Raw genomic sequence first — 24,930 nt, 5'->3', positions numbered from 1 at the left:
ACAAGGGGAGCAGGCGGGCAAGCGACGTAAACACGTTTGTTACTAAAAAACTCTTTCCTTGCATAATAAGTTGCGCGCCCCTTTTTGGGAAAGAAAAATCAGCATTAAATATGTTAGCGTTATGCGTTTAAATAGGGTAGCCATCGGCAGCCGTCTCCTCCATGGTCCAATCTTCTTTCAAAGCCACCTGGCTGCCTCTGGCTCCTGTGGCAAGGAGTTCCACAGTTCAACTATCCGGACTTCCACTTACCGGTCTCGAGTCTCCCAGCGTTCAGCCGGGTGCCCAACCAAGAGCAACCCCCCCCCGACTCCGCAGAAGGACGTCACAGCAGAAACAAAAAGTTTTTAAGACCATGATTGGTTTTTACTAAGTCGAAAGCAAAGTTGGGGATGGGGACGGCGGAACCGTCACTGGCCACACGGCCACAACCCAGGCGGCAGTTTGGTTGCGGGGAGGGAAAGGGAACGTCCCACCGGCGGCCCCCAGCCCTGAACTCCCCCCTCCCCAGCAATAAATAATTTTAAATGCATTTTAACCCCCCCAAAAAACATAGCGTTCGCCACCATCTGCCCACAGTGCACCAGGAGGGGAGAAATCCTTCCTCATGATTGGCTAGATGTGTGAGAGAGAGAGATGGGGGGAGCAGGCCTAGACACACTCTGAAAAAATGAATTTTTTAGGGGTGGGGCGAGGGAGAAGGCAGGCACCCCCTCCCTCCCCACAGGTAGGGGGCTCTCGGAAGGTGTGCTCATGGCACTTGAGAAAGGGGAGCTCCAGGAGTCGAGGGGGGGTCTCTCCTTCGCTCCCCCAAACTCAGGCACTGAGGAAGAACTGCTTGTAGAACTTGTTCATCTGTTCGAGGAAGATGAAGGTGAGAACGGTGTGGGGGCCCAGGCGGGCGTAGTAGGGGGTGAAGCCTTTCCACAGGCTGAAGAAGCCCTCGTAGCGGATCACTTTCACCAGCACATCCTGCAAGGCAAAGGGAGGCGGGGTCAGGGGCAGCGATGGTGCAGTGGTTAGAGCTAGGGGGCGCGGTGCGAAGGAAGCTCGCTGGGGGGGAGCTTGAGGGCCGGGGGCTCACTCTCTTCGCCTCACCCACCTCACAGGGTGGTTGTTGTTTTGGGGATTAAATAAGGTGGGGAGAGGTGGTATTTGACTCCTAGTAAGTTAGCAAAAATGTATAGGACAGGTTCAAATATCTGCTGGAAATGTAAAGAAAAAGAAGGTACCTTTTATCACATGTGGTGGAACTGTAACGTAACAAAAGCTTTCTGGCAGATGATGTATAATGATATGGTATTTGACTCCTAGTAAGTTAGCAAAGGGACACAGGTGGCGCTGTGGGTTAAACCACAGAGCATAGGGCTTGCCGATCAGAAGGTTGGCGGTTCGAATCCCCGCCACGGGGTGAGCTCCCGTTGCTCGGTCCCTGCTCCTGCCAACCTAGCAGACCCGGAAGCTGTACACCGGCTCCCTCGGCCAGTAAAGCGAGATGAGCGCCGCAACCCCAGAGTTGGCCATGACTGGACCTAATGGTCAGGGGTCCCTTTACCTTTACCTAAGTTAGCAAAAACGTATAGGACAAGTTCAAATATCTGCTGGAAACGTAAAGAAAAAGAAGGTACCTTTTATCACATGTGGTGGAACTGTAACGTAACAAAAGCTTTCTGGCAGATGATGTATAATGAAATGAAGAAAATGTTTAAAACAACTTTTTTAAAAAAACCAGAAGCTTTTCTATTAGGAATTGTAGGTACCGACATCCCAAAGGATCAGAAAAGACTTTTTATGTATGGAACAACAGCAGCACGGATGCTACTAGCCCAGAGATGGAAAGAAGGCAAAGTCTCTACCAGAGAGGAATGGAAAATAAAGCTGTTGGACTATGCCAAAATGGCAAAACTGGCCGGAAAGCTCAGGAAACAAGAGGACAATTTTTTTAAAAAAAAGAATGGGAAATTTTTAAAATTTATTTTGGAGAGCACAGCAAGCAGATGAAAACATTAGCAGGGTTTTAATGTCACTTGTAATGCATCAAACAATATGTCTAATATGGACGGATACAAAATATAGATTATGGAATAACGTGCAGTTGTCAATGTGGACAATAGGAGCCATGGAGGGAGGGAAGTCTCAAGATTCAGAGTAATCTCTATATATGGATATGCATTTGGATTGTTATAAGTTTATAATTGTAAAATCAAATAGAAAATGATTTCAAAAACAAAAAAATGAATGAGGTAGAATCATAGAATCCTAGAGTTGGAAGAGACCACAAGGGCCATTGAGTCCAACCCCTGCCAAGCAGGAAACACCATCAGAGCACTCCTGACATATGGTTGTCAAGCCTCTGCTTAAAGACCTCCAAAGAAGGAGACTCCACCACACTCCTGGGCAGCAAATTCCACTGTCAAACAGCTCTTACTGTCAGGAAGTTCTTCCTAATGTTTAGGTGGAATCTTCTTTCTTGTAGTTTGGAGCCATTGCTCCGTGTCCGCTTCTCTGGAGCAGCAGAAAACAACCTTCTCCCTCCTCTATGTGACATCCTTTTATATATTTGAACATGGCTATCATATCACCCCTTAACCACCTCTTCTCCAGGCTAAACATGCCCAGCTCCCTTAGCCGTTCCTCATAAGGCATCGTTTCCAGGCCTTTGACCATTTTGGTTGCCCTCCTCTGGACACGTTCCAGTTTGTCAGTGTCCTTCTTGAACTGTGGTGCCCAGAACTGGACACAGTACTCCAGGTGAGGTCTGACCAGAGCAGAATACAGTGGCACTATGACTTCCCTTGATCTAGATGCTATACTCCTATTGATGCAGCCCAGAATTGCATTGGCTTTTTTAGCTGCCGCGTCACACTGTTGGTGGGGAGAGTCAGGCAAGGATGCCCCCCTTGCACCCTGTGGGAGAAAAATGTGGGGTGGAAATGTGGTGAGAAGGAAGGGGAAGGGGGAACAGGCCGGCTTCAGGGCTGGAGCAAAAGGGCTTCCCTCCACAGAGGCCAACAAGCAGGAACCAGAGGGATTAGCTGGGGTTGGACTGGATGACCTTTGGAGGTAAGAAGAGGATGGTGCAAAGAGAAACAAAATGAAGGAGGCTTAAGATTGTTTGGGAAGCAATCAGGGAAGAAGATGGGGACTGAGAGAGCTGGGGCAAGGCAAGTGACCTACTAGGAAGAGTCGTTTGGCCTGAGCTGTTTTGCTTCTTTCCATAAAGAGAATTTCACCAGCCTTCTGTGATTTATTGCTTTATTGCTGGCAGCGGTGAGGTGGGCGTCTGCTGGGCAGATATAACAGTGGGAGGGCAGGGGAGGCCTGAGGGGGTCACCCGCCCCCGTGCAAACCTAGCTCTCCAAGAAGGGAAACAGCGACCAGCCGCTTGGACTTTGGCCCCTTCTCTCCTCCGGCAAAACGAGACGCACCGGAAGCCGGCGGGGCAAAGTCCTGGCGAAGAGAGGTCTGTGTTGTACCTGCCAAGCAGGCCTCTCCGAATCGGCTGCGGTGAGAAGTAAAACGCCTCTCCAAGGGCAATAGAAGGGAGGCCGGCACTGGCCCCCACCACTGGCGGAGGAGTGAAGAACAGAAGTGAAACCCTGCAGGATCCGACCATTGGTCCACGCAGCCCAGCGTATGGTTCCCACTGTGGCTGACCAGGTGCCCCCCAGGGAAATTTAGAAGCAGGAGCCAAGCGCAGGGGCAACCCTCTCCCCTCCTGCCCTCAGACTGTCTCTCCAGAGTGGCGCAAACTCTAGTTATCTCCCACTTGGACTACTGCAATGCACTCTACATGGGGCTACCTTTGAAGGTGACTCGGAAACTGCAACTAATCCAGAATGCGGCAGCCAGACTGGTGACTGGGAGCGGCCGCCGGGACCACATAACACCTTCACTGGCTCCCAGTATGTTTCCGAGCACAATTCAAAGTGTTGGTGCTGACCTTGAAAGCCCTAAACGGCCTCAAAGGCCCAGTAGACCTGAAGGAGCGTCTCCACCCCCACTGTTCTGCCTGGACACTGAGGTCCTGCTCCGAGGGCCTTCTGGTGGTTCCCTCATCGCGAGAAGTGAGGTTACAGGGAACCAGGCAGAGGGCCTTCTCGGTAGTGGCGCCCACCCTGTGGAACACCCTCCCTTCAGATGTGAAGGAAATAAACACCTACCTGACTTTTAGAAGACAACTGAAGGCAGCCCTGTTTAGGGAAGCTTTTAATGTTTGATGTTTTATTGCCTGGCTGGGGAAACCTAGCCAGATGGGTGGGGTATGTATGTATGTAAAGGTAAAGAGACCCCTAAGTGTTAGGTCCAGTCGTGGCCGACTCTGGGGTTGTGGCGCTCATCTCGCTTTATTGGCCAAGGGAGCCTGCGTACAGCTTCCGGGTCATGTGGCCAGCATGACTAAGCCGCTTCTGGCGAACCAGAGCAGCGCACGGAAACGCCGTTTACCTTCCCGCCGGAGGGGTACCTATTTATCTACTTGCACTTTGACGTGCTTTTGAACTGCTAGGCTGGCAGGAGCAGGGACCGAGCAACGGAAACTCACCCCGTCGCGGGGATTCGAACCGCCGACCTTCTGATCGGCAAGCCCTAGGCTGTGTGGTTTAACCCACAGCGCCACCCGCATCCCTTGGGTATGTATGTATGTATGTATGTATGTATAAATAAATAATAATTATTTCCAGCAAATGGTGTTCAGATACATTGTTGGCTCCAGCTGTGAAGGAAGAGCAAAGGTTAGGAGCTCTCTCTCTCTCTGTTTTTCTACCCAGGGACACAAGCAAGGAAGCAAGCTCTGCATACTGTGGGCTCCGTGATCCGTCCCCAAGGCCCTTGGCTGGGAGGGCAAAGTCCTCCTCCGAAGGGAGAGGGGCCTGGGGTCCAAAGTCTCCCCCCCCCCTTCCAGGAGAGAAGGAGCTGGAAGCAGCTTCCCTCTGCCAGCCAGGGAGAGAGGTGGCCCTTTGAACTGCAGGCCCTGGGCTTGGCTCTGGTGTGGGGCATGAGGCAAGCTGTGGGGAGAGGCAGGGGGGGGTGAGAGTGTGGACCCAACCTCCCCTCTTCCCCATCAACTGCAAGGCATCCTGAGCAGCCCACTCCAGTCCATTCAAGCTAATAATAATAATAATAATAATAATAATAATAATAATAATTTATTATTTATACGCCGCCCATCTGGCTGGGCTTCCCCATCCACTCTGGGCGGCTTCCAAAAAAATATTAAAATGCTGTAATACATCAAACATTAAAAGCTTCCCTAAACAGGGCTGCCTTCAGATGTCTTCTAAAAATCTGATAGTTGTTGTTCTCTTTGACACCAACACTTTTAAGGTCAGCACCAACACTTTGAATTGTGCTCGGAAACGTACCGGGAGCAAGTGTAGGTCTTTCAGGACCGGTGTTATATGGTCTCCCAGTCACCAGTCTAGCTGCCACGTTCTGGATTAGTTGTAGTTTCCGGGTCACCTTCAAAGGTAGCCCCACGTAGAGCGCATTGCAGTAGTCCAAGCGGGAGATAACCAGAGCATGCACCACTCTGGTGAGGCAGTCCGTGGGCAAGATAGGGTCTCATCCTGCATACCAGATGGAGCTGGTAGATAGCTGCCCTAGATACAGAATTGACCTGCGCCTCCATGGACAGCTGTGAGTCCAAAATGACTCCCAGGCTGCGCACCTGGTCCTTCGGGGGCACAGTTGCCCCATTCAGGACCAGGGAGTCCTCCACACCCATCTGCCCCCTCTCCCCCAAGAACAGTACTTCTGTCTTGTCAGGATTCCACCTCAATCTGTTAGCCGCCATCCATCCTCCATCCATCCTCTCCTGAGCAGTTGCTCGCTGCCAAACTGACGTTGTGCATCCTTGAGGACTATAAACCTCTTCCCCCCCCCCAATGCCAAACCCCACGGCGGCTTCCGTGCTTCCCTGAATGGGGTGGGGAAGAGAGGTGGGATCCTCCCCGAAAAAGCCCGGCCCACACTCACCAGCCCGTTCCGGTACTCCGGCTTTCCATCAATCATCCGCATGTTCTGGATCCTGGAGGGGGAAATGCAAAAAAGGGGGGGTAAGGTGCGCACCCTCTGCTGCTGAAGCCGCTTCTGGCCAGGGCGGTACAGTTGTGGGAGTGTTGGACTAGGAGCTGGGAGAGGCTGGGGTTCGAATCCTCCACTCAGGCATGGAGCTCGCTTGGGTATGACCTTGGGAGCCAGCCACTGACGTCTCTCAGCCTGGCCTACCCCACAAGGTCGTTGTGGGGATTAAACAAGGAATCAGCTTGAGCTCCTTGGAGGAAAAAGGCGGTTTAAAGGCCATAAAGAAATCAGGAACAAACTGCCTATTTGGCACCTGCCTCTTGCAATACAGCGGCGCCTCGCAAGACGAAAAGAATCCGTTCCGCGATTCTCTTCTTCGTCTAGCGGTTTCTTCGTCTTGCGAAGCAAGCCCATTGATGGCTTAGCGGATTAGCGCTATTAGCGGCTTATCGGCTTAGCGGATAAGCAGCTTAGAAAAGGGGGGGGAGGGGAAAAAAAGGCAGGAACTCGCAAGACATTTTCGTCTTGCGAAGCAAGCCCATAGGAAATTTGTTTTGCGAAGCGCCTCCAAAACGGAAAACCCTTTCGTCTAGCGGGTTTTCCGTCTTGCGGGGCACAACTGTATTTCTCTTCCTGCCTTTTGTCTCCCTACCCTGTACCAGATCGTGCTCAATCATTTGTTTCTCTTGTTGAAATTCAGGAGTGTTCTGCTTGTTATGCATTTAATAAGGTCCACAAATGACAACACTTTGGAGGTCCCAGGTCGCAAGGTGGTTAGATTGGTCTCAACTAGGGCCAGGGCCTTTTCGGCGCTGGCCCTGACGTGGTGGAACGCTCTGTCCCAAGAGACCAGGGCCTCGCGGGACTTGACATCTTTCCGCAGGGCCTCCAAGACAGAGCTGTTCCGCCTGGCCTTTGGTTTGGACTCATTCTGACCCTTATGCTTCCCTCCCCTTATGGTTTTGACTTTTAAAATGAGGCTGCATTTTAAATTGCATTTTAACCTGTATTTTAAATTGGTGTTTTTTCCCCCTATTATGTTTTTACTGTAATTTTACTGGTGTTAGCTGCCCTGAGCCCAGCTTTGGCCAGGGAGGGCGGGGTATAAATAAAATATTATTATTATTATTAGTAGTAGTAGTAGTAGTAGTAGTAGTAGTATTTTACAAAGAAGAGGGTCAATCCCAGGCTTCCCCCCCCTGACCTCACTCCCACCCCCCAAAGGCTGCTCTTTCTTCCTTCCACCCCCCAGCCCCCCCCCCCCACTTCCTGCCCTCCCGGACCCTGACCTGGTCTTGGCAATATCCACCGGCATGGAGGCTGCAGTCGTCACCAAACCACTGATCATGCTGGCACAGAAGTGGCACAAGATGTTGTCCCGGAAGTAACCTGCGGACAAGGCGGAGGAAGTTTCGGCTGCTGCTGCTGCTGCTGCCATCGCCTCTGGGACCCCTGAACCCCCCCTCCCCTCTGGGAGCCCTCAAGCCCTACAGGAAAGAGGGCGGCAGAGCTTGCAGGGGCCTGACTGGGCTGGTCGAGAAGACAGAGACCCCTCCAGGCCTTCCTCGCCCCTCCGCCCCAAACTGGGATGCCGCTTACCCGAATCAAGGAGGAACTGCTTGGACTGGGAGTAGGAGGCCAGCTGGGCTGCGTTGACGACGACGGCTCTGGCCATGGTGGGGACGCAGCCCTGTTGGATGGAGGAGAAAAGCCATTAGGGCTGGGGGGGCACTGGAAGCTCCCCTCAAGGAGGGGAGAGGGGTCTCGCCTCGCGGTGAAGGAGCAGCTGCTCAGATCAGCGGCCAGGAAGGGCAGAGGGCAGACCAGCCAGACCATTGGGTCCGTCTAGATTAGTGCTGTCTACACCGACCAGCCGGGACGCGGGTGGCGCAGTGGGTTAAACCACAGAGCCTAGGGCTTGCCGAGCAGAAGGTCGGCGGTTCACATCCCCGGCTCCCTCGGCCAGTAAAGCGAGGTGAGCTGTTCTCTTAAAATGGACGCTGGAGATCAGCGGGAGGAAACCCCTTGCCCTGGCAGAGGCTGGGCACTGTTTCATCCAGAGGCACAAAACAGAGATCTGTGTTTTGGGGCGAGGAGACCACTTAGCAGAGCCTAGAATTAAGGCGAGAGCAAGCTGTTTCTCCAGGCCCGACAGTGAGATTCCCCCCTCCTTATTTCGCCCCCAAGTAAGTTTAAATAAGGGTACATAGCTAAGAGGAAAATACACCTGGAAAATGCAATGGGAGAGACGAGAGGAGAGGCAGCAAGAACACCCCAAACCCGATACGGTGGAACCTCGGAAGTCGAACTTAATCTGTTCTAGAAGGACATTCGACGTCCAAAACGTTTGAATTCCGAGGCTTCTTTGGCAGCTAGGCTTTTTGCAGAACAGAAGCTGTGTTGGATGTTCGGGTTCTGAGGAACGTTCAAAAACCGGAACATTTGCTTCCAGGTTTTCGATGTTCAGGAGCCGAAACCTTTGGGGACGGAGCGGTTCAAGAAGAGAGAGCCCCCTGTACCTGGCCAAGGCAGGTGAGCAAGCAAGGGAAGTCGCATTTCAAGAGTGGTTTGCCCTTAATACAGAAAGCAGGAAGGGTTTTCTTCCCATTCCGTTATCAGCATCAGATAGCCAGGCAAAAAGAGGAATTCTCAAGCTCCCCTCTGTGCATACTTGCAAATGAATGAGAGCCCATTTCCTCTGCTGTAATAAACTCATTAAATTGCAGAAGAGGCCTGGCCCTCCTTGTCGGGTGAGACTTGAGCAATCGCAAGGGCAGTCTCAAAACTTTCCCCCTGAGCCCACCCCTCTTCCTAAAGGGCCGTACCCTCCAGAGCGTGGGAACCCCCTCCTCGCGGGTTATCCGCAGAAGCGCGTTGAAGACGTTTGTGTAGCCCCTCCTTTGGTCAGGAGGCAACCTGGAACAGAGGAAAGAAGAAGAAGGAAGAGAGAAGACTTGAGAAAGAGAGAGGAACAGGCCCAGATCTTCCCAACCAGAACCAGCCTGCATTTTTGGCATTCCTTTATCACATGCACAGCGGAGGAGCCTTCGTTTCCAAGACAAGCCGGCCAAATCCAGGACCGGACTCGATCCTCAGATAACATTCTTTGCTTGGAAACAGCTGGACTGTTTCCAGCTTTCTTAGGGCAAACTCCTTGAAATCAGCACACAGACCATAACACTCTTCAAATGTCAAAAATGTTTTCTTCCTAGTTGCTGGAGGGACTGCAGAAAACTCGGCACGTTAGTGGCAGGAAAGTAAGTCGCTGCAAGGTTTTGGGGATCCGGTTTCAAGAGAAATGATAAATATTACTAAAGGAGCTACCGCTTGCTACCCAAAATTAAAGTTGCTGAGTATTTTCGGTAATATCAATGTGGATATATTGTCCAAAGAACTGGTCTCCTGTATGATCTTGGCATCGCAAATAATAGTTGCGGCTCAAAGGGAAACAGCCCCAAATCTTACACTGCAAGCTTGTTAGATAAAGATACAAGGATCAAAACTTCCAGACACTTGCAATGTGATTTGGCATTCTTTAAGGACCTAAAGAGCGAAACCATCGTCAGAACCCTGGCACGTGTCCCTGGAGCAAGACTGGATCGGAGACCGCCGACAGTCTTTACTCGGACTCTGGTTATTTCAACCCTGAACTAATTCTACCTGCCAGTCTTCCATGTTTGTTTCTTATCTTTCAATGTTCTAACCGTTCTCTATTGTTTTATGTACGAAATAAAAATTATCTACCCAAACAGAAAAGAGAACCGGTCTGCATTTCGCCACCAGCACAAGGCCAAGAACGATGGACCCACCCACCTCTGGCACAGGGGTGCGCCTGCCCCCTGCCAATGCACGAATGGGTCTCCCCCACCCACCTGCCATCGGCCGTCATGCGGATGAGTGCCACCTCGGCAGGCGTGCCCACAAAGGCCCCAATGGCGCCCGCCGTCATCCCGATCACGGCTTTCATGAAGAAGTTGGGGGGCGTCCCGTCGGAGGAGGTGAGCTTCTCGAAGAGGATGGTGTAGATGCCCAGTCGGGTGGTGGTGTAGGTGGCCTGGCGCAGGAGGCCGGCAGACAGCCTGCCAAGAGAGAGGGGGGCACGGGGGGGGAGGGAACCCCCAGACTGAGAACCAGAGCCAGAGGAGCCCTCCTGCCACCCAAAGCCCCTAACGCCTCGCGCTGGCACTGAACGGGTTTGCGGCTGCAGCGCTTCGATTCCTCCAGGTTGCGCATTTTGCGCCGTGTTCACACTCCAGGGTCAACTTGAACAAATAATAATGATGATAGCAATTTTAGTGTTTATATGCTGCTCATCTGAAGGGGTTGCCCCACTCTGGGCGGTTATTAAAAACAAGCTAAAACCTCAAACATTAAAAACTACCCTGTAAAGGGCTGCCTTCAGGGGTCTTCTAAAAGTCATAGTTTATCTGTTTGACGTCTGACGGGAGGGTGTTTCGCCAGGAAGGGGGGGGTGCAGCTACTGAGAAGGTTGTGGGGCTACGCACCACCAAAATAAACGGGGGAGTTGGCAGCTTAGCCCCCAAGTGGAAACCAGGCCCTCAATACGTCCTGCCAGGGACAGCCTTCAAACGTCTCTTCCTTCTGGCCAGACAGAGGAGAGGGAGGAAGGAAGGGAGGGAGGGAGGGGGAAGGGAGAAGGGAGAAGGGAAGGAAAGGAAGGAAAGGAAGGAGACGGGAAGGGGAGTGGAGGGGAGGAAGGATGGATGGATGGAATGAAGGAATGAAGGAAGGGAAAGGAGGGAGGAAGGAAGGAAGGAAGGAAGGAAGGGAGGGAGGGAGGGAGGGAGGGAGGGAGGGAGGGAGAAGGAAGGAGGGAGGGAGGAAGGGGAAGGGGAGGGAAGGAAGGGAAGGAAGGAAGGAAGGAAGGAAGGAAGGAAGGAAGGGAGGGAGGGAGGGGAGGGGAGGGGAGGGGAGGGGAGGGGAGGGGAGGGAGGGAGGGAGGAAGGAAGGATGGATGGATGGATGGATGGATGGATGGATGGATGGATGGATGGATGGAATGAAGTAAGGAAGGGAAAGGAGGAAGGAAGGAAGGAAGGAAGGAAGGAAGGAAGGAAGGAAGGAAGGAGGAAAGGAAAGGAAAAGAAAGGAAAGGAGGGAGGAAGGAAGGGCTAGTGGTATATAAACTGAATAAACAATAATATCACCTGTTCTGCAGCCAAGTGCCCCTGCCATACTCCTCTCTCTCTCTCTCTCTCTCTCTCTCTCTCACACACACACACACACACACACCAGGCCCCCCAAGGCCCCTGCCCCCCCCCTCAGGAAAACTTACCCGGTGTAGATGCCGCGCACACCCTCCTTGCGGAGGATGCTCCCCACGGCGTGGAAGCTGGTCTTGTACTCCTTCGTCTTGGCGCCTTCGCCGCTCAGCTGCATCCGGTTCTTTACCAGGTCCAGGGGCTGCACAAACACAGTGGCCGCCATGCTGGGTGGGGGGCAGAGAGAAGGAAGGGGGCAAGAGGTCACTTGAGGGCTGGGGGAGAACAGGGAGAAGCGGCAGAGCGGGCTGGAGAGGGAGGACCCCCCTCCTGCAACCCTGACCCAGATATTATCTCCGATTATGGTCCCATACATTTTGAGGATGGCCAAGGCAGTTTCCCCCTGGAATGAAGTTCCTCCTCTTTCCTTGCTCCCTTGCAAGACACTCTAATTTGCTCCGCCAAGCTGCTTCCTTCCTACAGCCCAAGAAAGAGAGGCCCAACAAGATGGACTCAGGGGGAGTCACCGAAAGCTCTCTCCACCTCCATGAACTTGTTTCATTCTCCTTTATTTTATTTTTTTTAATAATATTTATTGAAATTTTAGAAATTACAAAAAGAAAAAAGAAAGATTAGACATAACAACATAACAAAATATAAAAACACAAACAAAAACACTACATAAAACATTGAATCAACAAAGTAAAACAAAGAGAGTTAAAGACACTTCCAATATTTTCAAATCTTAACTTTCATGCACTTGTTTCATTGACTTCCTCACGCCTCCCTTTTTGTATTCCACTTCAATTAATTATTTCAGCAAGTCCTTTCCATCTTCATCTATTTTCTGTCTTATAATTAATTTTAACATATTCTGTCTAACATTCTGCCAAAGCCATCTAGCTTCATTCCACCTTCTTTTTCTAAAGCTCCTTAACTTTACAGTATTTCTGTAAATAATCTTTAATTTTCTTCCAATCTTCTTCCACCGACTCTTCTCCCTGGTCTCGGATTCTGCCAGTCATTTCCGCCAATTCCATGTAGTCCATCAACTTCATCTGCCATTCTTCGTCTCATTCTCCTTTAAAGCTATCCCTGCCTCCTGCAGCAGAGAGTTCCGCAGTTTCACGATCAGTTAGAAGGACTTTCTGTTCTCTGCCCTGAATCTCCCAAGGCACAGCTTCGTGGGATGCCCACCAGTTGCTGTGTTGCGAGAGAGGAAGGAACCCTTTCCTCCAAGCCACGTCTTATTTCTTGAACTCCTACGGTGTAGCCTCTCGCTCGACTTTGCTGTAAGAATTCTAAGGTCTCCAATATAGAATAAATGTTCAAGGCAAGCACATATGTAAGTATATAAACCACGTGTCTGAAATAGTACAGGGGAGCAATCCTGAGGCCATTTTGACTCTCCCAAATTGACCTCAAATATTTCTCTGCAAGGAGGAAGGAAATGGGAAAAAGCTTTCCAATTGTCTTTGAGCTGTAGGGGCTTACACCTCCCTGCAAATAGAGTCTGGCAAGTAAGTTTCATTTACGAACTTAATCCGTTCCGGAAGTCCGTTCTTAAACCGAAACCGCTCTTAAACCGAGGCGCCCTTTCCCTAACAAGGCCTCCCGCCTCCGGTGCCCTTCCACCATTCGGATTCCGTTTTTAGGTTGAGGTAAAGTTCGCAAACTGGGGCACTGCTTCCGGTTTTGCGGAGTTCTTAAACCAAATAGTTCTTAAACAAGGCTGTTCTTAAACTGAGGAACCACCGTATCTGTTCAGCTGAGCAAACTCTCAATACGTGTACGAGATTTACCATCTCCAAGGAATGGCCAGGCTACCCAGAAAATGCCAATCGAGTAAGGCATAATCAGGGATGCGGGTGGCACTGTGGGTTAAACCACAGAGCCTAGGGCTTGCCGATCAGAAGGTCGGCGGTTCAAATCCCCACAATGACGGGGTGAGCTCCCATTGCTCAGTCCCTGCTCCTGCCAACCTAGCAGTTCGAAAGCACGTCAAAGTGCAAGTAGATAAATAGGTACCGCTCCGGCGGGAAGGTAAACGGCGTTTCCATGCGCTGCTCTGGTTCGCCAGAAGCAGCTTAGTCATGCTGGCCACATGACCCAGAAGCTGTACGCCGGCCAGTAAAGCGAGATGAGCGCAGCAACCCCAGAGTTGGTCACGACTGGACCTAACGGTCAGGGGTCCCTTTACCTTTAGGGCATAATCAGGTATCCTGGCAGACAGGAGAGAAGCAACACACTCAGATTTCTGCTGGAGACTGCCTCCTTCTGCAATGTATGTTTGGGGGGTGGTTCTGGGCCACAGGGTGGGCAATTTCAGAAGTCTCTATAGGGGCTTGCGCACCATTGTCTCTCTGACCTCCTTGCAAAGGAGAGGAGGGAACTCTGTTGAAACAGAAAAATAAAAATCCACCTTGCTTTCTCTGGATCTTGCCTCCATCCATTCATCTCTGGCCGATCATGGACTTAGGGGACTCAGTCCCTTGGGGAGATGGGCAGCAAAAGCCAAAACCCCTATTTTTTCTGTAGCAACTTTTCTCCCAAACAAGGCAGACTTTCCTCCTAAGGGAGCCACCCCTCTCCGCAGAGTGCACAGGAAATATTTGCCTTGTCCTACTCAGGATTCAGTGAGAGCTGGACCATAAAGAAGGCTGATCGCCGAAGAATTGATGCTTTTGAATTCTGGTGCTGGAGGAGACTCTTGAGAGTCCCATGGACTGCAAAACCTCTCCATTCTGAAGGAAATCAGCCCTGAGTGCTCACTGGAAGGACAGATCCTGAAGCTGAGGCTCCAAGACTTTGGCCACCTCATGAGAAGAGAAGACTCCCTGGAAAAGACCCTGATGTTGGGAAAGATGGAGGGCGCAAGGAGAAGGGGACGACGGAGGACGAGAAGGTTGGACAGTGTTCTCGATGCTACCAGCATGAGTCTGACCAAACTGCGGGAGGCAGTGGAAGACAGGAGGGCCTGGCGTGCTCTGGTCCAGGGGGTCACGAAGAGTCGGACACGACAACAACAACAACTCAGGATTCAAATCCTGAAGCACTGCCCCTCTATCCCACTTCAGATCCTTCCAGAAACCTAAATAAGCCAGATTCCATCTGTGTCCCTCTCCCCAAGGCAGCCTAAATCTGCTTCACACACCCCTCAGTTACATAACAGGCTTTATTTAGGGAGGGTGGCAAGGAAAGCACCCCAGGAGCCAGAGGAGACCATTCCCCCCAAAACCTTCCTCCCTAACCCTTTCCTTGCCACACCTCTTCCTGCTCTCCCCAGCTGTTCCCCCGTGAGACACCCCGATATTTGACCGGAGGGGAGCCAGAGCCGCTGGCATTCCATCGCCCCTTCCCCTGATGTGGTTTAATTCCTTGCTTTGCGCTTAAGCGGATTAGCATTTCTGGCAGCAAAAAAAGCACCGCTCCAATCACAGAGTGTAGCTCAGCCCCGGATCACTGAATCGTAGAATCATCGCCAGATGACCGTAGAATCATCTAGTCCAGCGGTTCTCAACCTGGGGGTCCCCAGATGTTGTTGGACTACAACTCCCATCATCCCTTGCTAGCTAGGGATGATGGGAGTTGTAGTCCAACAACATCTGGGGACCCCCCAGGTTGAGAACCATTCTAGTCCATGTCCCCCTACAATGCACAAATCGTAGCTAAAGGATCCCTGGCAGTGTAGAAGCTTAGCTCCATAGGCAGAGCATGAGACTCTTAATCTCTGGGTTGTGGGTTCGAGAGCCACGTTGGGCGAAAGGATTCCTGCACAGAGTTGGAGCCCCTGACCCTCGTGGCCCCTTCCAATTCTATAATTCTGTGAGCGGATGGCCTCTCTTTGAAAACAGCAAAGGAGCGTCCACCACCTTCCAAAGTCCATCCATTCCAGTGTTGAACAGCTCTTGGTGTCAGAAAGTTCTTCCTGGTGTTTAGTTGGGGTCTCCTTTCTCGTAACTTGAAGCCGTGCGTTCGAGTCCTGCCCTCCAGAGCAGGAGAAAACAAGCTTGCTCCCTCTTCCATGGGACAGCCCTTGAGATGTTTGAAGATGGCTCTCATCTCTCCTCTTTCCCGTGTTGCTCCTTCAACCGTTCCTCACAAGGTTTGGCTTCTAGACCCTTGATCATCTTGGTCTCCCTCCTCTGCACACCTTCCAGCTTGTCAACATCCTTCTTAAATTGAGGCGCCCAGAATTGGAGACAGTATTCCAGGTGTGGTCTGACCAAGTCGGAATACAGTGGGACTATTTCTTCCCTCGATCTGGACTCTAGACTTCTGAGGATGCAGCCTAGAATTGCATTAGCCGTTTTTGCTGCTGCATCACGATGCTGGCTCACGTTTAGCTTGTGGTCCACCAAGACTCTCCCCCCAACCCAAGATTCTTTTTCACATGAAGGAGGTGATAGACCCCCCCACCCCAAGCCAGAGCAGCAACACCCAGCACCTACAGCCCCCCGTAATTGTACATATCTCACTCACGTTCCCTGTTTAAGCATTTAACCTCTCTCCATGGGGAGTTGCTGCACCAGAGAATTTGAGCTCCCCTTTTCCAGCAACCTCCTTTTGCAGCTTGGACGGCCGTCTTCCAGGGATTCTTCAGCTCTGATTCCAGCATCGCATGGGGCTGACCCTCAGAGGATGCCTTCCAGCCCTACAGTCCTATGATCCTATAGGGCTCCTCGCTTAGCCAGCCTCATCCGCTCTTGCGCCACGACCCGAGTCCCTGCGACTTCCCTTGATCTGGACACTGGACTTCTGAGGACGCCGCCTGGAACAGCGTTGGCCTTTTTTGCTTGCACAGCACACAATGGTCTCAGGTTCAGCTTGCGGCCCCCCAAGACCTCCCCTCTTGACTCTTTCCCTATGTGCTGCTGCTGCCATCCCATAGTTGTGCACCTCCCTGCCTCAGTGCGGACCCCCTAGCAGATCCTTTCCCTTCATTGCGGTGCCAATCGCCTGGAGGGTTGCAGGATGGGAGAAGGGGTGCCTTTGGGGCTGGGGGAGCCCCCCCATTGCCCGTGATCCTTTGCGGCAGATTGAAAAAAACACAGGTGCCTCGTACTAAAACTCCCAGCAGGTGGGAACTGTAGTATGAGGTGCCTGCAGGGCCCCAGGAGGGCCTTTGGGTCTGAGGTGGGGGGGGGAGAGAAGAGACCCCCCATTTCCCGTGAGCCTTTGCGGCAGATCAAAAAAAACCCAGGTGCCTCGTACTACAACTCCCAGCAGTTGAGAACTGTAGTACGAGGTGCCTGCAGAGCCTCAGGCGGGCCTTTGGGTCTGGGGTGGGGGGGGGAGAAGAGACCCCCCATAACCCATGAGCCTTTGCGGCAGACTAAAAACACAGCTGTTTCCCTCCCAGGTGCCTCGTACTACAACTCCCAGCAGGTGGGAACTGTAGTATGAGGTGCCTGCAGAGCCCCAGGCAGGCCTTTGGGGCTGGAAGGGGGGGGAGAAGAGACCCCCATTACCCATGAGCCTTTGCGGCAGATTAAAAACACGGCTGTTTCCCTCCCAGGTGCCTCGTACTACAACTCCCAGCAGGTGGGAACTGTAGTATGAGGTGCCTGCAGGGCCCCAGGTGGGCCTTTGGGTCTGAGGTGGGGGGGGGGGAGAGAAGAGACCCCCATTACCCATGAGCCTTTGCGGCAGATTTTAAAAACCCCAGGTGCCTCGTACTACAACTCCCAGCAGCTGGGAACTGTAGTATGAGGTGCCTGCAGAGCCCCAGGCGGGCCTTTGGGGCTGGAAGGGGGGGAAAGAGACCCCCATTACCCATGAGCCTTTGCGGCCGGAGGCGGGTGCGCGCGCAGCCGGGCCTGGGGGGGGGTCCTGGAGGCGCCTCTTACCCGGCGAGGCCCCCGAAGAGGAACTTGACGGACTTGGGCGACGTTTTGGGCTTGCCGGGTCCCGACGCCGCCATGACGGCTCCGCTCGCGCCGGGACCAAGGTGACTCCGGCGGGCGAGAGCGAGGGGAGCGCGAAGCAGCCAATGGCTGCGCGACGAGAGGGGCTTCCGGGGCGGGACTTCCGCCTCGGAATAAGAGGAGGAGGAGGAGGAGAAGATGGAGAGGGGAGGCGCCTGCGCAGTAGGCCTCGCGAAGCCGCCGGGCGGGTGGGCAAAAGGAGGGCGACGCGCAGGGCCAATCGGAGCCGTCCTTGGCTCCCCTGGCCAGGAGTCCCCTGCGGGACTACAGCTCCCATCTGCCCCCGCGGCAGGCGCGCAGGCGCAGCTCGGAGAAAGGGCGGCGGACTTTGAATTGACCCGGTTTAGTCCGTGTCCAGAATTGCGAAGGAAGCGAGGGAATCAAGTGACTCAGACAGATAATGCATCCATGTCTAGGGCACACCTTTATATATATATATATATATATATATATATATATATATATATATATATGTACACACACACACACACAGTGCTTTTTTATGGGGTGCGCACACCCCTAAACATTTTGTGAATCTTTACCTTTCTCCATTTTCTGTATTTATTTTTCCCAATTAAAACTATAAAATGGTGATTTTCTTAAGTAAAAATGAGAGTACCCCTGAAATATACTCAGAGTCGCAAAGTGATTTCATGCTCTTTATTCAGCTCATAGTGGTGAGGAGGAATGAATGAAAGTCCCCTCAAAGTATCTGCTTTATATACATTATTTACACAATGGGCTGCACATGATTGGCTAATTCCGGAATTCTACTGTAAGCCAATCAGGTTGTGGATTCACTTCTATCTGGAGCATGATTGGGTAGTTCCTGCCAACCAATCATACTGCTGCTTTGTTCTAGGACCAATCAGACTGCTGCATTCTGAATCCTATTGTTCTAGGACCAATCAGGCTGCTGCCTTTTGGATCCTATTGTTCTAGGGCCAATCAGACTGCTGCAGTTTGGATCCTATTCAACCCAGTACATAACAGTACCCCTAAACATTTTTTAAGGAAAAAAAGCACTGTGTGTATGTATAATTTGTTATTATTATTATTATTATTATTATTTATACCCCACCCTCCCCAGCCAGAGCCAGGCTCAGGGCAGCTAACACCAGTAAAATTACAATAAAAACATAATGGGGGGTACCCATTTAAAATACAGTGGTGCCCCGCAAGACGAATGCCTCGCAAGACGAAAAACTCGCTAGACGAAAGAGTTTTCCGTTTTTTGAGGTGCTTCGCAAGACGAATTTCCCTATGGGCTGGCTTCGCAAGACGAAACGTCTTGCGAGTTCTTGCGAGTTTGTTTCCTTTTTCTTAAAGATTCCTTTCCTAGCTTCGGCTTTTACAGCCAATAATTTGCATCGTTTGACTTTGCATTCCCTTATCCATGGAGGATTATTATTTAATGTGCTCAGCCAAGAATCTATATATGAAAATTGTTCTGGGCACCCTCCAGTTTCTTTGGCGATATTAGACCAAGTTTGCTTGCTAAATTTATATCAAAAAATTCCCTGAGATGGCCATCCAGTATTTTGTTTTGGCCACTCTAATTCACATAACGTTCTCAAGCGCTCTGGCGTCATTTTGACTCCATATGCCCCTGAGAAGGCTTTCTTAAAATTATTTAACATACATTCAAGAGGTGTATTTCCCCCCTTTGAACCCCCAACTCCCATTGTATGGCCCTGTGAAGTATCCACTCAGTCACTCACACACTCGCTTTACTGGGAAATGAAGTACTACCCACTCCACACTTAGGTCAGCTACAGATTGTACTTTCTCACACATACAATGCGCTGGATACTTCACCACACTCTACCTCCCAACCTTTCCCTACACCAGATCACCATCTGATGTACCCAGCCACCTAGCGTACTCAGTTCCCCCTTACTGAGACGCAGAAGTTTGATCAAGACTTCTCTTCCTCCTAATTAATTGGAGGGCCTCAAATCCCTTTGTGCACTTACCCTTGGCTGGTTCCCTGTTTATTTCTCTGGTTCCTCCCGGTCCGTCGCCGTCAGAGAGCAGGGTATGAGACAGACGAGACTTCTGCGTTCCCCTGGAAAAATTTTCCAGTGCGCGCTGGGTAAGCAGTTTTAGTGGTCCTCTCTCTTGTACCTTGCCCGCTAAGGTGAAGGGGCTGCGTTCCAGCAGACCACTTATCCGAGTCACAGGGGCACCATAAAATGTAGCACCCTGCTTGTGGTTAACGCTTAGCTGGAATGAAATATTCAACGCAGCAATAGAGAAATTAAAATAATAATTTATTTGTCGGACAAATAAATATGAGGCACAGTGGTATATGGTTACCAAGCTCTGGCCTGGCCTCCTGCCATTCTGGCCAGCACTTATATTTCCTTAATCCAGCCCCCTTGCTCCTCCTGTGGCTGCCTCTGTCCAATCAGCCTCATATCCTATTGGCTGTTTGCTAGAACCAATCACAAAAGATACACCCATTTCCTCTTGCCTTTTATGGGAAACAAAAAGCTATATATTCTTCTATCTATAAATGACAAATAAGTAGTCATTTATCTTACATTTGTCTCAACAAGGAACCTTAATTACCAGCTCACCTCTTGCCCTCCTTGCCCTCCAAAACAAATGGTTAATCTTAAATTTTTATCTTAAACAGATGTCAAGGATCTTGAGTTCACATCATCATTGAAAGATCTCCTTCTTTTGGAGGTCTTTAAACAAAGGCCTGACAACCATATGTGTGCTCTAATGGTGTTTCCTGCTTGGCAGGGGGGCTGGGCTGATGGCCCCTGTGGTCTCTTCCAACTATATGAAATAAGAATCTAGCATAAGGATTTAACATTTCTTGGTTTCTAAATCCTTTGCATAATTACATTTAAGCTAATATATTTCATATATTATCATAGATAGCCTTTTAGAAGAATAAACCTTCTCAAAGTAAAAAAGGAAGGAACATTTTACAGCCTCAAAATAAAATAGAAAGAAAACCTCTTCTTCTCTTTACACTCCCCTTCTCCAGCCAAGCCAGTCTATTTGTTCTTGGCCTTTTAACCTTAGGAAAATATGGCTCAAGTTTAATGGGAGGCACATGGTTTTATTTTACTATTTATCAACTCTTAATTATGTTTATCTCTTTTTTATCTTCTGTAATATGTAGGGTCAGTGTAACCTTGGCTGTCAGCCTGTAATTCCCTTTTTACGACTTTGAGAATTGTTTTCTGCTATAAATCAGGGGGCCCCCTTGTCCAGGAGGATAAACATCTTGCCAAGGTTCTTAGGCAGCTGGTCTTCTGCCTGGCATTTAACATTTGAAAATCTTTAAGCTCATTTTAAAATGCAGGCCCTGATCAAGCCTTAATAAAAATGCAGGCTATGATTAGATGCCTCACCTCCTCCCTCCTGCGTGTGGTGAGTGAGGACCCTATTGCAACAGATCAATAAAGATCAGGCTTAGGAGCTGCTTCGCTTCTCAATATTCTCTGGTTGGCCTCTGCTATTCTCTCCTACCAATAGGGAACCTGACTGTTACAGTAAAATCTGGGTGCGAGGCTGTTCTGCCACCCAGCTCGTTGGACTAAGTCCGCGGGTCCCTGCGGAGGAAAATGAGCTCAGCCGGAGACAGGAGCAAGCTGCAGAAGATCCAAGTTTATTGCGCAACAGGTTCAAGGCGAGATTGAACAGCGAGAAAGGGATGACATGAACTTTTGAAACTTCCCTCCATGTCCCAGAATACAGTGCAAAATACATCCCAGTTACATCATGAATACATTAAGAAGAGGTTGGGTTACACAGGATTAACATATGGAGGAGGGAGGGGGAATATGCAGAGCTGGAGATATGCGCAGATAAGCACATCCTGAGTACCGGTGATGAGAAGACAATGGTCCATGTACGCATAGTCTGCCACCTGGCATTGCCCGGAGGAAAGGCTTGGCAGAGTGATTTGACAGGATTAGGGTCTTGACACCTCGCTTGAGGGATTATGGAGGACAGGGTGTGTGTCATGGAGTCCTAGAGAAATTGAGCAAATTGGCGTGTTGAGTTTCTATGAATTTTATAGATTTTAGTCCCTTTTGACATTGACAATTGGAAATAAATGGATATATTGTAGCGAAGAAGAAGGTGAAGAAGACACCTCCGTATCTTGACTCTATATGGGCTCTTGGATACCCCATAAGGGTGTTACCGGAAAAATCCGAGGGCTCCCTTGGACAAAAAGTAAAGACACCAACCAGAGTAAATTGAAGCAAATCAGCAGCCTGTAGGCTTGGTCTTTATTGAAGAAAGACTGTCGCGACAGGGTGCTCCCCTCACTTGCAGGTGAGAGGAAAGACCCAGAAAAATGGTGTGCAAGACCTTATAAAAACTTTTGAAATTCCCCTCCTCTAGGTCAAGCCCACCCCCAGAAACATCATGCATACATTACAGAAAGGAGGGGTTGAGGGAGGAGTTGCGGTGGTAACCTGAGTGTCCTGTCACCTGGCTGGTTCCCCCTTTCCCCCTCCCCATGAGTACTTTCCAGGTGACAGAGGGGAGTTTGCAGTTTCTTGCCCCCAGAGGAAAGATCTGATCATTGTCCTTTGTTTCAGTCCATGCTGAATCCACTCCCATATGCAAGTTCTTTGTGATCTTGATGGTCTTCTGTCTAGGACCATCAGGGTTGGCATAGCAACTGGGCAGGGCTCCTGTGGATGTGCTGGGATGTTCAAGGGATTATGGCTGCCCTTATCAAACCTTCCCCATTTTGTAGTCCTTCCTTCATGGAGTAAAATAAAAGTGGAACAGTGCAAAACCGATGTATGGTTGATTTTCTATGAATTTATAACAGAAGCATAGCATATGTAGTGTGTGAGTGTGAGTGTGAGTGTGTGTGAAGTTTGTACAAACTGAAAGATTGGGGTGGGGGGGGGTTCCTGCTACAAAGGAAAGAGCAATTTTTGTTTACAACAACGGCAAGGAGAGACAACATGTTTCTTTGTCTTGATTTATGATTAATAAATCCGTAGTTTTAGTATGTATCTACACAGCCTCAGGCCTCTTCTGTTGTGCTGTTTGCTCTGCTATGTATAATGTGCTCAAGTCTGGGAGGCCTGAGTCACTGATTTATGTCGGAGCCAGAGGTCAATGGATCTTCACAGCCGTAAGGCTGGAAGGACACGATCCAGCTGGGGGCTAGCCAGCTGGCCTTTCAACCCCAGGATGCGGACAGCTGAGGCCTCTGGAGGGCAGCTTCAAACCGGGCCAGTGCTGGGCGCCAGGGGGCAGCCTCGGCTCAGGGGAAAGACAAGATCAGGGGCTGTTTTGCGGTGTTGGAAATGTGCACTCAAGTCTCCTGGGTGACCCACCCACCATGCTGGATTACCCAATGGGCAGGCTCAGCAGGTGCTGAGCATCGCCAGAAAAGTACCATCCCCCCCCCTCAAAAATAAATTGAAAAATCAGGACAGATTTGATTCAGTCTCCCCGCAATACTGTGCTTTGAAGCCGATGTAATTTCCCATCAGGAAACTGAGGAAGTAGCTATTTTTAATTTCCGCATGCATGTACCAAGTTTTGCATCATTCTGGCGGGAAATAGAATGTTAGCTTGAGGTTTTGTAATGTTTTTGTTTTGCATGACCTAATACTCCTATTATTATTAATTGCATTTATATTAAGGTTACCAGACGTCCCAGTTTCCCAGGGACAACCCCCAGATTTTAAAATCAGTCCCCTGACAAAATCCTATCGTTCCTATTGAAGTTGAAAAGTGTCCCCGGATTCATTGGGGGAAAAAATCGGGTAATTGTTGCAGGAATTTATGTATAGGTTGGGGGGGGGGTTGCCCCTCCAGCAAATGTCCTGCACCTGCAGCCCACTATCAAAATCAGCACAATCACTTTGTGACTTTTGTGATTTGTCCCCACAAAACACTTCATCACAGTTTCTTCCTATCTATTCAAAGGGCCTTTGCTGCACGGATACCAAATGTAAGAATTCACTGATAAATGGATCTCTGTACTGGCTCACTGGGAAAACTCCAGAAATTCCTATAGACCTGTGAGCTCAGCTCCTCAGCAGCCCCTCTGCCTGAGTGATAATTCCTGGCATCCTGATATCTGAGTGCCAGACAGGTAGCCATTCCAGAAAGAACAAACCCAGATGGAGACAAAAGGGTGGGATGAACTTGGCTAGGAAACAGGGAAATGGAAATATCCTTTTTGTTCCACTTGATGGGTGTTTGGTGGAGGGCAAGGGGAACCATGGGGCAGGGTCCAGGATGCTCAGATTACGGCCACCAGACCTCCCCAGTCATGATGTAACCGTGATGTATGGGTGATGTACCGGTAGTTTGGGGGGGGGGGTGACATGGGGATCAGCAGCTAATAAAAGTTTGGGTTCTCTTTTGTTGGGGGCTTCCATCTTGTTTCACCTGGTGGCAGGTGAGAGTCCTGTCGCCACAGTCTTCAATCAAGACCAAGCCGACTGGCTGCTGTTTGGCTCTGGGATTCCTGGCTGGGGTCCTTGTTTTTTCTCCAAGGGAGACCTCAGATTTCTCTGTTAACATGCAAATTACGTGCAAATAAAAAAGGAGAAGGGGGAATGCACAATGAAGGGATCTTTTGGCGAGAGCCCCAAATGAAACGTAACAAACCACAGAATAACTCAGCCATCCTGTAATATAAAATAATCAGGCGGCAATTTGCCAAGCAATCAGTTTCAACCTGTTCCTCCTGTCTGACTGCTTGTCTCTTATCTCACCCTTCCCAGGAACTTGTGGGCGAAAAAGGCACTTTGTTTTTGTTTGTTTGTTTTTTATTTATACTTTTAAAAATTTATACAGTTCATTAGTTTTACACTCAACCAAACATCTCAAAACTTGACTCCCTTCCCCCTCTTTCCGCAGTTCCTTAAATTTATTTTTTAATATCTTCTGCATATCCGAATGCATTTAACTTGCTCATTTCATTATCTACTGTAAATATATACTCTTACGAAAATGCAGGTTATTACAACAATTCCACTAATGTTTTTATCTGTTTGCAATTTGTAAATATTCTATAAACCATTTCCATTCTGTTACAAAAAGTTCATTATCTTGATTTCTTATTCTTCCGGTAAGTTTCGCCATTTCTGCATATCCCATAAGTTTTTGTGTCCATTCTTCCTTTGCTGGGACTTTTTATTCTTTCCCTTTTTTGGGCAAATAACATTCTTGACGCTGTAGTTGCAGACATAAATAAATTTCTATACAGTTTAGGTAGTTCTGTCCTTATAATTCCCAAGAGAAAGGCTTCTGGGTGTGTGTGTTTTTACAAACTTTATTTTTAACATCTTTTCCGATTCATTATATATCATTTCCCAATAAGCTGTAGCCTTACTACCACCACATATGATAAAAAGAACCTTCTTTCTCTTGACATTTCCAACATTTGTTTGATTTAGATTTACACGTTTTTGCCAGTTTACTTGGTGTTAGATACTAAGCAGATTCCATCACCGATGGAAAAGGAGCCACTTTGAAAGGGAAACACAGATGTGATCCGTGTTCACACATGCAGAAGACCAGCAACCTTGCGTGGAAGGGATGGAGAAGCCACAAACTACCCTCCATCTTTACCACATTCTCTCAAACTTCGGGACTGCTGAAATATATACAACAAGAGCCCTCCCCTCCTCTGTGAATTTGCCCCATCCTCTTTTAAAGCCATCCAGACTGGCAGCCATTGCTGCCTCTTGTGGCAGGGAGTTCCGCAGTCCACAAAGCTTTAAAACCAATAAAGCTGAAGCCTCAG

The 24,930-nt window shown here is 49.8% G+C and overlaps 1 protein-coding gene across 1 annotated transcript; it reads right to left on the bottom strand.

The window, feature by feature from the left end:
* Nucleotides 1-342: 342 nt before the first annotated feature.
* Nucleotides 343-17,254, bottom strand: SLC25A11 (solute carrier family 25 member 11). The gene is made up of 8 exons (XM_079952119.1): nucleotides 17,094-17,254; nucleotides 11,319-11,471; nucleotides 9,895-10,101; nucleotides 8,848-8,938; nucleotides 7,622-7,712; nucleotides 7,312-7,411; nucleotides 5,975-6,026; nucleotides 343-970 (listed from the first exon to the last, which is right to left on the bottom strand). The coding sequence occupies exons 1-8, from the start codon at nucleotides 17,165-17,167 to the stop codon at nucleotides 815-817; spliced, it is 924 nt and encodes a 307-aa protein (XP_079808245.1). The 5' UTR covers nucleotides 17,168-17,254; the 3' UTR covers nucleotides 343-814.
* Nucleotides 17,255-24,930: the final 7,676 nt, after the last annotated feature.

The sequence above is a fragment of the Podarcis cretensis genome (assembly GCF_951804945.1).
Source record: "Podarcis cretensis genome assembly, chromosome: 13".
Lineage (NCBI taxonomy): Eukaryota > Metazoa > Chordata > Lepidosauria > Squamata > Lacertidae > Podarcis > Podarcis cretensis.
Note: the sequence above shows the minus strand (reverse complement) of the source record. Positions and strands in the feature narration are given on the sequence as shown.

Bases quoted from the DNA above. Each gene is read 5' to 3' on its own strand.
- SLC25A11 (XM_079952119.1), bottom strand. From the start codon at position 17,167: ATGGCGGCGTCGGGACCCGGCAAGCCCAAAACGTCGCCCAAGTCCGTC. The intron at 7,412-7,621 runs GTAAGCGGCATC...CCTTGTCCGCAG, and splicing joins GCAGTTCCTCCTTGATTCGG to GTTACTTCCGGGACAACATC. The intron at 6,027-7,311 runs GTCAGGGTCCGG...TTCCCCCTCCAG, and splicing joins GTGGATATTGCCAAGACCAG to GATCCAGAACATGCGGATGA.